The sequence below is a fragment of the Gossypium hirsutum genome, chromosome A12 (genome assembly GCF_007990345.1).
Source record: "Gossypium hirsutum isolate 1008001.06 chromosome A12, Gossypium_hirsutum_v2.1, whole genome shotgun sequence".
Taxonomy (NCBI): Eukaryota; Viridiplantae; Streptophyta; class Magnoliopsida; order Malvales; family Malvaceae; genus Gossypium; species Gossypium hirsutum.
In genome coordinates this window covers 88,454,363-88,467,979 of record NC_053435.1, presented here as the reverse complement: position 1 = coordinate 88,467,979, position 13,617 = coordinate 88,454,363, and the positions used below count along the sequence as shown (strand labels likewise).

Genomic DNA, 13,617 nt, shown 5'->3' with positions numbered 1-13,617 from the left:
TCTTCATTAACTTTTTATCTTCTAACTATGCTGTTCTGATTTGATCAAACATTACTGGTTTTACTCTCAATTCAGCCCAAATTCTTCCATCATCAACAATACTGAGTTGTGCAAACATTGCTCTCAACTCAGTTTTAGCCTTCCTACTTAATGCGTCAGCTACCACATTAGCTTTATCCGGATGATAGTCAATAACACAATCATAATCTTTTAAAAGTTCTATCCACCGACGCTGTCTCAAATTCAATTCTTTCTGTGTCAGAAGATGCTTGAGACTTTTATGATCAGTGTAGATATAACATTTCTCACCATATAGATAATGTCTCTAAATCTTTAGAGCAAAAATCACCGCTGCTAATTCCAAATCATGAGTCGGATAATTACATTCATGGGGTTTCAATTGTCGCGAAGCATAAGCAATTACCTTTCCGTTTTGCATCAGTACACACCCGAGACCATTTAAAGAAGAATCACTGTACACAACGAAATCTTTTCCCGACTCTGGCAAAGTCAATACTGGTGCCTCTGTCAACATTTGCTTTAACATTTCAAAACTTTTCTGACACTACTCACTCCAAACAAACAAAACATTCTTTTGCAGTAATTTTGTCATCGATAAAACTATTTTTGAAAATCCATTCACAAACCTTCGATAATATTCGGCCAAACCAAGGAAACTATGTACCTTTGACATATTTCTGGGAACTTTCCACTAAAGTATGTCTTCAATTTTCTTTGGATCTACTCTTATCCCATCTGCTGATACTATATGACCAAGGAATACAACCTCCATTAACCAAAATTCACACTTACTCAATTTCCCATATAATTGTTTCTCTCGCAATATTTGCAAAACAATTCGGAGATGCTGTTCATGTTCAGATTCAGACTTCGAGTATACCAAGATGTCATTAATAAAAACCACTACGAACTGATCCAAATACGGTTGAAAAATCCGATTCATAAGATCCATAAAAGCAGACAGAGCATTTGTTAACCCAAATGGCATCACCAAAAATTCATAATGTCCATACCGTGTACGGAATACTGTCTTCAGTACATCACTCTCCTTTACCTTCAGCTGATAATATCCCGATCTCAAATCAATTTTTGAAAATACAGAAGCTCCTTTTAATTAATCAAATAAATCATCAATGCGAGGTAACAGGCATTTATTCTTAACAGTCACCTTGTTCAACTGTTGGTAATCAATACACAACCGCATCGAACCATCTTTCTTTTTAACGAATAACACTAGAGCTCCCCACGGTGACGTACTAGGTCGTATAAACCCTCGGTCTAATAAGTCTTGTAGTTGTACCTTTAACTCCTTCAACTCAGTAGGTGACATTCGATATGGAGGTATTGACACTGGATCTGTACCCGGGTATACTTCAATTGCAAATTCAACTTCACGATCAGGAGGTAATTCAGGCAATTCTTTAGGAAATACATCAGGAAATTCACATATAGTCCTAATTTTACTGCACTGACTCTCTACTGAATCGGAGTTAATAACATATGCTAAGAAAGCAGCACATCCTTGGTAAAGAAGCTTGCTAGCTTTAACTGCAGAAATGATTCGAGCTAAACCACTAGTCCTTATACCATTTACTTCAATCCGTTTTCCATCTTCATTTTGAATAGTAAATTTCTTTTTATAACAGTCCAAAATTACTTCATGTTCTGACAACCAGTCCATACCCAGTATAATGTCAAAATCGTCGAATGGCATAATCAACAGATCAACATTGAATCATTAACAGAAATCTTCGACATATTTGATTTACTAACACAGTTTGCGCTAATGGACTAGACACTTCTATCATTATTCTAGACAATTCAGATTTTAAATTTCCTATCTCAACTAGTTTTGTATTAATATAGGAATGCGACGATCGTTTTGTATTAACATAGGAATGCGACGATCCGGGATCTATTAAAGCATTTACGGGTTTTGAATGTAATAAGAATATACCTGTCACAACATCATGAGCATCCCCCTCGTCTCGAGTTCTTACAACATATGCTCGGGCTGGAGTTCTTACTTCGGATTGTTAGGTAGCATTTTCACTAGTTCTTCTAGTACCTCCTCTAGCAACTGGACCACTTCGGCCAGATCTTAGGCCTCTAGAAGCAGATTTAGATCTTTGTGATACTATTGGTGCTGCCTTACCAATCTTTGGGCAATCCTTAACAAAATGATCAGTGGATCTACATCGGAAACAACCCCCAGTTAACCTTCTACATCCTTCTCTATGTCTGTTTCCACAATACTCATATTCTGGAATTTCAGTATTCTGAGCTGGCCTTCTGAAACTACTAGTAGATACAGTATTTTGTCTATTCCTCTTTCTGATCTTGAACTAAATCTTCCACCACTGCGAGATTCCCTCGATCGTTTGAATTGCTGATTTGAACTAGCAGTTCCAGGACGTTTTTCAGCTGAACGGACAGTTTCAGACTTTTTACTCTTCCCCAGTACTTGCTCAATTATTTTAGCTCTTTCTACTAGATCTGCAAACTCTGTAATCCATAGAGGCATCAATTGCAGTTGAAATTCATCTCGCAGTCCTCTTAAAAATCGCTTGCATCTGTGAGCTTCAGTTGTTACAAATTCAGTTGCATATCTGCTTCGTCTCAAAAATTCCCGTTCATAATCCACTGCGGACATATCTCTCTGTTTAAGCATCAAAAACACCTGCTTCTGGTCTTCCATATATGTCTCTCCCAAATAATTTTTCTGAAATTCTCGTTGAAAGAATTCCCAGTTTACCTGTTCTTCTGGTATATTCTGAATCACTGATTCCCACCATATATAAGCCTTCTCTTGTAACAGAGAAACAATACATACCAAACTTTCCTGGGGTGTGCATTCTAATTGCTTTAAAATTCTCTTGGTAGTCTCTAACCAATTTTCAGCTGTTGTTGAATCAGTTCCCTTTGATCCCCAAAATTTTATAGCTCCATACTTTCACAGTTCCTTAATTTGGGCTCTTCGGGTAACAGGGGTAGAAGTAGTAGCAGGCATACTTCTTACCACTCTTTTAAGAGCTTCGGCAATCATTCTAAATACTTTTGTATTATCCCTTCCAGTATTCGGTGGTTGGTTACCTACCGGATTTACACTTGGGGTTGCAGATTCAGATTCATTTACATCATATGGTTCATCTCTACTGTACATTTCTTGATCGGTACCCTCGATACTTTCGTCAGACATCTTTTATTCACTATAAAACATAATTAATTTATCAGTATATAAATCAGCATCCAATTCCGACTCAAAGTTAACATAATAATGACATGTACCTCTAGACTCTATTTCATGCTCGACTTAATCCTAGAATTAGCTAAACCCAGTTAGCTCTGATACCATTAAATGTAACACCTTCTAACTCACGCTGTCACTGGAATAGGGCTACGAGATATTACCGGACTTATACATTAACATTTATACAAAACCCAATCATACACTTTACATTCCAGATCAATATTCATCAAATTTCATCATAAAGTCCCTAATATAGGCCTATGGGGCCCAATATATGTTTTAAAAGTGATTCGGGACTAAACTGGCAACTTTAGAAATTTTTCCTTGGAGATAGGGGTACACGCTCGTGTGGCCTGGGGCATGGCCGTGTGGCCTGGAACATGGCCGTGGGGCCAGGCCATGGGCAGAGTCTGACTTTTTCACACGGCCTGGGTACACGCCCATGTGACTTGGCCGTGTGAAAACATGATTTTTGACCATTTTAAAGCTATTTTCACATGCTAAACACATCTATTTCATGCCCAAACATTTACTAATAGTTCTTAAATCAAATATCATTCATTATGCTATTCAAACTTAGCAAATATTCATTCATTCATTCAATACCTCTTAAGAATTATGTACCACAATTTATATCAAAATTATACACATTATCATACTAGTCAAACTCATTAAAGTTTAACTTCCAAAATATGCATATTTCATACTATGCTTCAACAACTTTCATGTTTATACGCTATCATATACAAAATAACACCTTAACAACCTAGGTACATGCTATTTTACAAAAAGAAAGTATTCATCACTTTGAGTCTGGGATTAGCTTGGATGCTGAGTCCTTAGCTTTCTTTCGTACCTAGCCTGCGCACGGAAACAAACCGTACGCTGAGTATGCACTCAACGGTATTTCTATAAACTAGTACTTAAATCATTAATAATAAGCTATGTATATACTTTGTAACATAACTTTTTACTTCATAATCTTATTAGCTTCATCACTTACCTTTAACTTATAACTCTTAAATGCATTTAAGCAATTCTTTTTATACTTTTCATATCATTCAATATCTTTCAATACTTGTATAACCGTCACAGTCACAGGCACATAATCAATAGCAGTCAATCTTTGTCTTTAGTACTTTCAATTACCCCTATTAATATAACTCGGACCTGAACGGATACGTGGATCCAAATCCAACCTACACACCAGGGATATAATACAGTGTTTCATCGGCTGAAGCCGAAATACACCATAAGGGTAACAATATCAGTAATGGTACACATAGTACCTTTTCAGAACAAATCCGAAACAGTCACAGTCATAGTTAGGTACAGAGTACCTCTTCGAAACGAATCTGGAACAGTCACAGTCTGGCGACACATAAAGTGTCTCATCGACACAGAGTCGGAATATCCCTAACTCCACTGATCCTATGGCATGCCAACTATATCGAATAGCCTGACATTGTTAATAGGGTTTTCAGTCAACTTCCAATTTTCAAATTTCCATTCTTAATTTAATTTTACTTCATTTCAATATTTTTCCATAATAATTCACATGTAATTCAATTCCAATACAATTGTAATAACAGTTCCCATCATATTATTCACATACATTCTAACTAAAAAAAATAACAATTACATTGTATTAAAACATTAAGCATAGTTTATAGAAAAACAATCCGAATTTCTCGAATTTACTCGATATCCTCGTTCACTTTCTCCTTTCCCTTTTTCGATGATGTTTCCAGTGCTACGTTGGCTACATAAAATTTAACATTTAAAATTATCAATATATATTATTTAACAACACATTCTTTAATTTCCATGTAACTTTTACTAAAATTTCAATTTAGTCCTTCCACCATAACCAGTCTTTTGTTCAAAATAAACCCTATATTTTCATTCAATTATCATTTTAAGCTATCCCAACTCTTAAATTTCAACATAAAACACTAATTATAACATCTTCTCAATTTAATCCCTATTATTGCAAGACCTATATTTTCTTTCACAATTTAATCCTTCTCCCACTTCTAACTTGAATTTCCATCAAATTAACACTTAATTCTTCCATTTATTCAACTTAATCAACATCTAAAAATTTAATAACTTTCTAAATTCCAACATAACTCAAGTAGTATTCTTTCCTAGGATTCCATAGACATCAAAATTACAAGAAAATAGATCAAATTGACTTACCAATCAAGCTTGGAACTCCAAAACCCTAAATTTTCCTTTTCTTTTTCTTTCTTTCTTTCCCTGCTATGTTTCATTTTTCATTCATTCTTTTATTTTATTTAATTACTTTATTATATTATATTATTATAATATACTTTAATCATTATTATTATTTTCTTATAATATAAGTAAATACACATGTTTATTACATGTGTACCATTTATATTTTTACACAATTTATTTATTTTTAACATACATTTGTCACCTTATGGCCTAATTGCTAATTTAATCCCTTGAATTTTCTCTATTCTACAATTAAACTTTTACACTATATTCAATTCAGTCCTTTCATTAAATTAACCTTAATTCAAGCTAATTCACTTAACCAAAGTCTAATTAACTACACTACTAGCTTCGTAAATATTTCTAATAAATATTTACAAATTTATTTTGCGAAAATTATAACCCAAAATTTCAATTTTTCGATGACCTTAAAATTTGAGTCGTTACAGAGAGAGAAGAAAGCATTTATTCTTCTCTCCCAATGTGTCGTCCTAGTTGAAAGAAAGAAGGATTTTCCCTTTTTTTTTCTTTTATATTTTGGTCCAAAATTAAGCAAGGTAATTGGATTTTTATTTCATGATTTCTATAAAATTTTGATTATTTAACCTTAGTTTATCATACCCAAGTTTTAGATTTTCAAATTGTTTAGTATATGTTAAGTCACAATAGTAGGTTTTTGGTGAAATCAAGCTTGAATATGTTAAGAATTGTTGATTAATAAGTATGAGTTATGTTAAGATTAAGTTGAAAAGTAGAGAAAATGTTGGAATTGAATAGGAATTCAATTTAGCTATATAGTCTACTTATAACATTAGGGACTAAATTGAATAAAAAAAAATGTTAGGAAATTATGTTATAGATTAAATGTACAAGGTCCCTAATGAAAGAATATGAAATTAGATTTTGATTCAATGTTAAATATTGAAAAATATGAGCATATTGGATATAGGGACTAAAATGAATCAAATAAAATTTATGCATAATTATGTGCTTTTCATGTGATTGAGTGGAAATTAATTTTATTTCTACAATTGAATTATTGTACATAGCTAAAGACGACGTCGGACCATCTCATGATAAAGGAAAGGTGAAGGCTGTAGACAAGTAGCTATCTCGATTTGTACTTTCATGATTTTGGTTCAATACATATATGGACTATTAAGTACCAATTTAAAAAAAGTAATGTTTGATATTGTCTCTTGATTGGTGTGTTTGTGTCGTGGTGAATTATGGTATATGAGGTATGTATATATGATTTGTTTGCAAATTTATGTGATATGAACTTACTATGTCAAGATTCATAATATGTGAAACATATATGTTTAGGAGTATTGGATACCCTATTAGAGATCTCGGGTAGAGTTGGGTATAGTTGGTATGCCATAGGATTAGGGTACGGGATTTTACTTCAGTTTATACCAATGAGGCATGGAGCGTATATTATACTTCAAACGTTCCAATAAGGTGCTAGACACATTTATATACTTTGATTTATATTGATGAGGCACGGAATGCATGCTATACTTTTGACGTACCGATGAGGCATTGGATGCTGAATATATTGGTGTGATGGTAGGATGATCCATGTATAAGTCTTAAGTCTGTGCCCACTTAATAAGGATTATGAAAACATGTATTTAACTTATTGACATTGGTTATTGAAATATGCAATTGCATATTGATGTTAAAGTAATAAGAGATAGAGATGAAATACGAAAGATCATGTGATTTGGTTATACAAGCCCTAAGGGCCGATATGGATATAAAAAAAATCACTAGATTTGATTATGAAATGAAAAGATGAATATGTTCCTATGGGATACTATGTAACTCATATGATTGAGATATTATGTTAAATAAAAGCAAATGTTAGTAAGTACCTTGTTCTAACATGTATCAAAGCACCAACATAAGGCATGAGACATGAATGATCGCTGTATTGCAATAGTTATAAATTACATGTTAATTGTATTCAGTATCTTGCTTCCATTTGGTAATTGTGTTAACTCGTGTTAGCACCACTAAGCCCTATTGCTTAGTGTAGGATTGTTTATTTCCATGTGTAGATAACGTAGATCCCAAGTTTCAAGGTGATTAGCAACATCCAAAATTCAGCTTTCGACTCATCAAAGTTTATATAGGTTTGTTATGTACCTAATGTCTTGAGTTGATCTTTAGGTTCATTTTGAAGTTTTGATATTTAGGAATGTTTGCACCATGATTGTGATCATGTATATTTAATGCTATGTGTAGGTACTAAACTAATTATATAATGGTATGTTTACTTATTTTGTATATGTATTTTGTGTCATGGTTTTTTTAATAATATCATAAAATTATCAACCGTTTTGGGAAGAATTTTGTATAGTTTTAACATCGGGTAATAATTAAAAGAATTTATTTATAACATTTATAGTTATAAATAATAACTTTCATTTAAATTATGGGGTCTATATTAGTTCAAGACATAAAATGTTAATGTATCAATTAAAGATACTATCCACTTGTCATTGTGTTAAATATGCTATTTAGGATTGTTTTTTTTAAGATCACGTATATATGATGGCATATATAATTATATAGATTTGAGAATTGAAAATTTATTGTTACCTGTCGTATTTGGTTTGATAGAAATACAAAAGCTTCTATTAGATGATGAGCTCATGCAGGGGCGTAGCCAGAGGGGGCTGGCATGGGCCCGACCCCCCCTAAAATGGAAAATTTTATTTTAGGCCCTTGAATTTTTTTAAAAATTTTATATTAGTAAAGGTAAAATTGCACTTTGCCCCCCTAAAATTATAAAAATTCAATTTAATCCTTTACAAATTATAAAAATATAAACTATAAAAAAATTAAAATTTTATCCGGCCCCCCTAAAAAAATTTTCTGGCTTCGCTCTTGGGCTCATACTTCACGAAAAAGGAAAAGAAAAAGAAAAGTTGTACAAAACATATCGATGGTTTATGTTGCAATCAAATGAGAAGTTTAAAAGAAAAACTTCTCATCTTCTATAAGATCAAACTCCACAAAACATATTGAGAGGATCTAATATGTACATGAACATGTTATAGTCAAAAGAAACCGCCCACAAGCATTATGAAAAGTGGTATCTTTGACAAAAGGAAAAATGCCAAGTGCTCAAAATAACAAGTTGCATGCAACGTTGCCATTCGTGTAGCCACTAGAATAAAGATGAAAGCTAACAAATATAAACCACAAGTAGCTTTGCATGCCCTCCTCTCTCTCTCTCTCTCTATATATATATGTTCATATATCGATTGTGAGTGGGAAGCGATATATTTCATGAAGAAATAGATATCCAAAATTGGAGGTATGGGACAAATGAAGAAGTTTGGGTTTGTGTTGTTGGTGTTAAGTGCGTCAGTAGTAGAGCAAATAGAGGGGAAAGGGTATGAGAAGCCGCTCAACTGTGGCCACCTTGAATGTGCTCCATACACACTTATTCATAGCCATCCTGAATTCGAGATTAGAAGTTATTCAAAGGCTATGTGGGTGGCTACTCCCCCCATCTCCTCTAGCTCCTACACATATTATTGGGAATTATCCATATTTATGGAAAATCAAAGATATGGGTATCAAATAATAGAAAGTCAAAGATATGGGTATCAAATATTGGAAAGTCAAAGATATGGGTATCAAATATTGGAAAGTCAAAGATATGGGTATCGAGATATTGGCATAATAAAATATGAGATATTTGCAATATATGGTCCCTAATTGTAAAGTGACTTTGCAAGTTGATCCCTGAACCTCAACTATAAATAGGCATAACCATCTCTCATTCTGTATCTCAAACTTGCCATTCTCTACTTAAGGCATTGTTTTCTCTCTCTCTCTTTGTAAATTCTCACTTGTATTTTGGAGTGAAATATATTTGGTAGTGCCCGAGGACGTAGGCAAAATTTGCTGAACCTCGTTAAATTCTTGTGTTCTTTATTGTATTATTCTGCATGAATTGTGTGTGTGATTGTAGTGATTTATTGTGCTATTAAATTACGATTGAGGGATATTCTGGCTAGGAAAGACCTGGTACTTAAGCGATCCTTGCGATCCACCTCTCTTTCCTGGGAATTGAACTTAGTGTGATTTTTTAGTACAATAATTTTACTCTTTTAAACGCTTCCGCACAACACATATGCTGTATCAATTGGCTTCAAAATGTAAGAACACTAGTAATTCTATTATTTCCTAATAACATTTATAATCAGCCAAATGCTATTTCTCTTTGAACAGTTAATAGAACTCACTCGCTATGTGTTAGATCAATGGTACATTAGTATTTAAATAATAATAATCTAACACCGGGCTACTTAATATTGGTTAACCATATCACATCAGTATTTCATGTATATAATTTTGAATTTGTTTTGTTTGAAGTATAAATTCATAAAAAAGTGATATATATATATTTGTTGTTTCACATTAATCATCCTCATTCTATTTCTAATTCCGATTTGTTTTCCATGGTTAGGCTCTTTGCTTACATCCGGGGCAACAATGATGCAGCAGTGAAAATGAATATGACAGCACCAGTTTTGGTTAATATACATCCAAGGACAGAACATCTCCAGAATTCAACCTATGTAGTTCACTTTTACGTGCCCCAAAAATTCCAAAGAAACCCTCCCCTATCAGCTGAAGCACAGCCAGTGGAGTTGCCTCAACACAAATATGCAGCTGTGAGGAGATTTGGAGGTTTCATGGATGACTCCAACATCTCTGTTCAACTATCAGCCTTGAAGAAAAGCCTCAAAGGCACTGGTAGGGATAAATCATCAGCCTCCATTCAACACAGTGGCCGCTTTCTGCTGTACAGTGCTGCTGGTTACAACTCTCCCTTTGAACATGAGAATCGTGTAAATGAAGTGATGTTATGGTTCGATTAGCTTTCATTAATCTTAAGGCAGCAAAAATAATATGTAAAAGATGATAAAAGAAAATTGAGATCGTTTACTACTAACCAAAAGGATATGTTACAACTCTTATTTGCACTGTTGTTCTAAAGGGGAAAGAACTCAAAAAGAAAGAACAATCGTTTCCTGATAATGCATGAAAGGATGTCAAGTGCTAGTGAGCATACAAAAAATTTAAATACAACAAACCTGTTCCACTGTTGCATTTATTAATCCAAAAATAAAGGGTTTGAAGAACTTGGAACGCTTTCGTATTTCACCAGAGGTTACAAATTTGAAAAACATTACAACTAACCAATTGAACTTGTTATGAGATATACCAAGGAGGAAAAAGCATTAATGCTTCAAAAATTTTGAACTACTCACCATAGTCGGATATTGACTGATCTCGACTCCTCATTATTAACTCATCTAGACTGACACAGAGAAAGAACCTTGTCAACTCAGACTCGTTTAGTTTTCAATTTATGTAGGGAACAGAAAAGTTTGGATTCAATTCAAGCCACATGATGACCAGTTGATGACGATTATGAATGCATGCTGGACTCAAATAGAGGAATAATATCAAGGCAAAGAATCAAGATGTATACACCTAACGGAATCTTCCTTTCCCTGAAGAATGATTTCAGCTGTTCAAGGAATGACTGAATTTTTCACATGGAAGCAGAGGAAAAATGTAGGTTTTAGAGCTGGGAAAGCAAAATAATGTGCTTCATGGAAAAACTCAGTCTAGTAACAATATCCAAAATCAGTATTTCCAAAGGTGAATATACAAAACATTCTCAAAAAGGCACTCACCAAAACGAAAGGAAACTTCGTAACAGAACTCAGTAAAGGAAAACTAAGCCTTCACTGCAAGTACAGGAGAAAAGAAGCTGCCACCAAGAAAATCAAAATATTTATTGCTTCCCTTCTCCGTACGGATGGTAAAGCTTAAGTTGATTAAACAAGAAAAAATCTAAGGGTTCCTGTCCTAAAGAAAATATGAAAATGCAGGAGTAAACAAAAGCACTAGAATTAGTAAACTAACCCCCACAATGTGTTGACTATTTGAGTTAATAATTTATTGTTGGTACCTAAGTTACTAGGAGTGAGTGTCACATACGAGCATGCTCAATTAATACGTTGAAAGATGTGCCAGACACAACTGTCAGACTCAAATTCTTTAGAGAAATAAGAATTCAAGTAACAGAGGAAGGTGGGAAAAGCTATTCAGTCATTCCATACGTAAGGGGGTGCCCATACTCCGGAAAAAGGAAGTAAGATATCTACAAGTGGTTTAATATGCTAGTTTCATGTTCTTGTTTATAGTTAAATATATAAGTAGTGACCTTATAAGTCTTTTTGTAGAGTTCTGAAATTCCAGCATCAATGTACGCTAACAGTCCATAACATATGCTAGATTAATCAGACCCCGTAAGGAGAAATGCCTTGCGATAATGAATTATACAGTTTAAAACACCATGTAAATCAGACACTTTAAATTTCCACGAAATGTTACCTTATTTATATCATCTAACATTGGCAGCCCCTCTTAAATTCCCATTTTCCAGACCCATTAACACTTTCTCTTGAAAAAAAGAAACAATAATATTTGCCTAAACTAAATCGATGAGCACCACTATTCTGAACAAAAGAATCGCAATATTCTGAACAAAGGAGTTGAACGGAAAATAAAGAGAAGTAAGACAAAGTGAAGAAGAAGAAGATTTTGGAGAATTTGAGTAAGACAAAGTAAGACAAAGCGAGCTTACCAGAATTTGAAGATTTTGGAGAGGTTCTGCAATTTTCAGATGGCATACCAAGTGGCTCCGAAGAACTCCCGGTGTTGGATTAGTTGTTTCTTATTACCAAAGTCTCTATACTATTTATACATTTAGAAATTAGTCTTCATATTTCTACTTTTAAGAATTTAGTTCCTCTATTTTGCAAAATTAATAATTTAGATTCAATTGTTAATGTCACTAAATTATTTTGTTAAATTCGCTAAAGTAATACTTTGTAAATTGTTTTTTAAATACTCACACAATAACTATGTAGCAAAAAAAAAACACATCGCAATGAATATGAATTTAACAAATAATTTTAACGGTAACAACTCTTAAAAGATACATCATCATTTTAATCAAAATAAAGTTTTTGGGCTAACCAATTACATTGAAAAAGTTGAGGTACCAAATTATGTCCAAAAGTTGAAATATAGAGATTAAATACATGGACCAAAATTGAAATTTTATCATTATTATACAATTTATAAAAATTTTGAAAAACTTATTTCATCTTATCATGTAAAAATAAATTTTTTGCCATTATAATATTTTTTTTAAAAAAATCCACTTCAAAAATTTAAGTCAACAATATATATTAACAATTTGGATAAAATATTATAAAAATAGGGTCCAAATTGTGGTAGAGTTTTAAGTATAAAAATTATATCTTAATTTTAGGCATAGTAGAGAGACTAAAAGTGATAATTGACCATTTTCCCATGAAACGCAAAAGAAAAGAAGGCCTAGACAAGTGTTAAGGTAAAGGACGTTCCTCTATAAAGATTAAGTCTTAATTTCAGGTATAGTAGAGGGACCAAAAATAATATTTGACCATTGTCCTATGAAAAGAGAAAAAAGACACCTAGATACGTGCCAGGGTAGCAAAGACCCAAAGGAACTTCTGGTTATAGATTGATTATTACTATTATCCTTTAAATTCCAAGTAATAATACTGATTTTGTAAATTTATTTTATATACTTTTATTTAAAAAAGTTAACTTTTTTTATTTTTCGAATTTAAAAATTTAAATTCAATTATTAAGACTGTTGAATTTTTTAAAAATTCATTTAAGTGACATAAAATTTTTTTAAAAAAATCCTATTTATATTTATATGACAAATGACATTATAATGAATCTAATTTAGCAAGAACTTTAATAATATTAACAAATATTAAAATTTATAATAACCTTTCAATTAAATAAAATATTTAGGCTAGCTTTAGACTAACTAATGAGATTATAAACATTAAAGGTACTAAATTATGTATAAAATGTGAAATATCAAATTTAAAAAAAACTAAAATTAAATTTAACTATTTTTATATAATTAAAAAATAAAGACACCAAAATTGAAATTTAAATACTATTGTTAAAAAATCATGGAGAATTGTCATAAA

At 32.5% G+C, this 13,617-nt stretch overlaps 2 protein-coding genes across 2 annotated transcripts; one reads left to right on the top strand and one right to left on the bottom strand.

The window, feature by feature from the left end:
* Positions 1 to 1,135: 1,135 nt before the first annotated feature.
* LOC107939436 (uncharacterized) lies at positions 1,136 to 3,220 on the bottom strand. The gene is made up of 4 exons (XM_016872766.1): positions 3,041 to 3,220; positions 2,334 to 2,941; positions 2,090 to 2,214; positions 1,136 to 1,686 (listed from the first exon to the last, which is right to left on the bottom strand). The coding sequence occupies exons 1-4, from the start codon at positions 3,218 to 3,220 to the stop codon at positions 1,136 to 1,138; spliced, it is 1,464 nt and encodes a 487-aa protein (XP_016728255.1).
* A 5,599-nt stretch (positions 3,221 to 8,819) lies between these two features.
* LOC107939437 (heme-binding protein 2) lies at positions 8,820 to 12,197 on the top strand. Its single transcript, XM_016872767.2, has 3 exons — positions 8,820 to 9,053; positions 9,770 to 9,804; positions 9,925 to 12,197. Exons 1-3 carry the CDS (start codon positions 8,849 to 8,851, stop codon positions 10,420 to 10,422), a joined length of 738 nt encoding a protein of 245 aa, XP_016728256.1. The 5' UTR covers positions 8,820 to 8,848; the 3' UTR covers positions 10,423 to 12,197.
* The last annotated feature ends 1,420 nt before the right edge of the window (positions 12,198 to 13,617 follow it).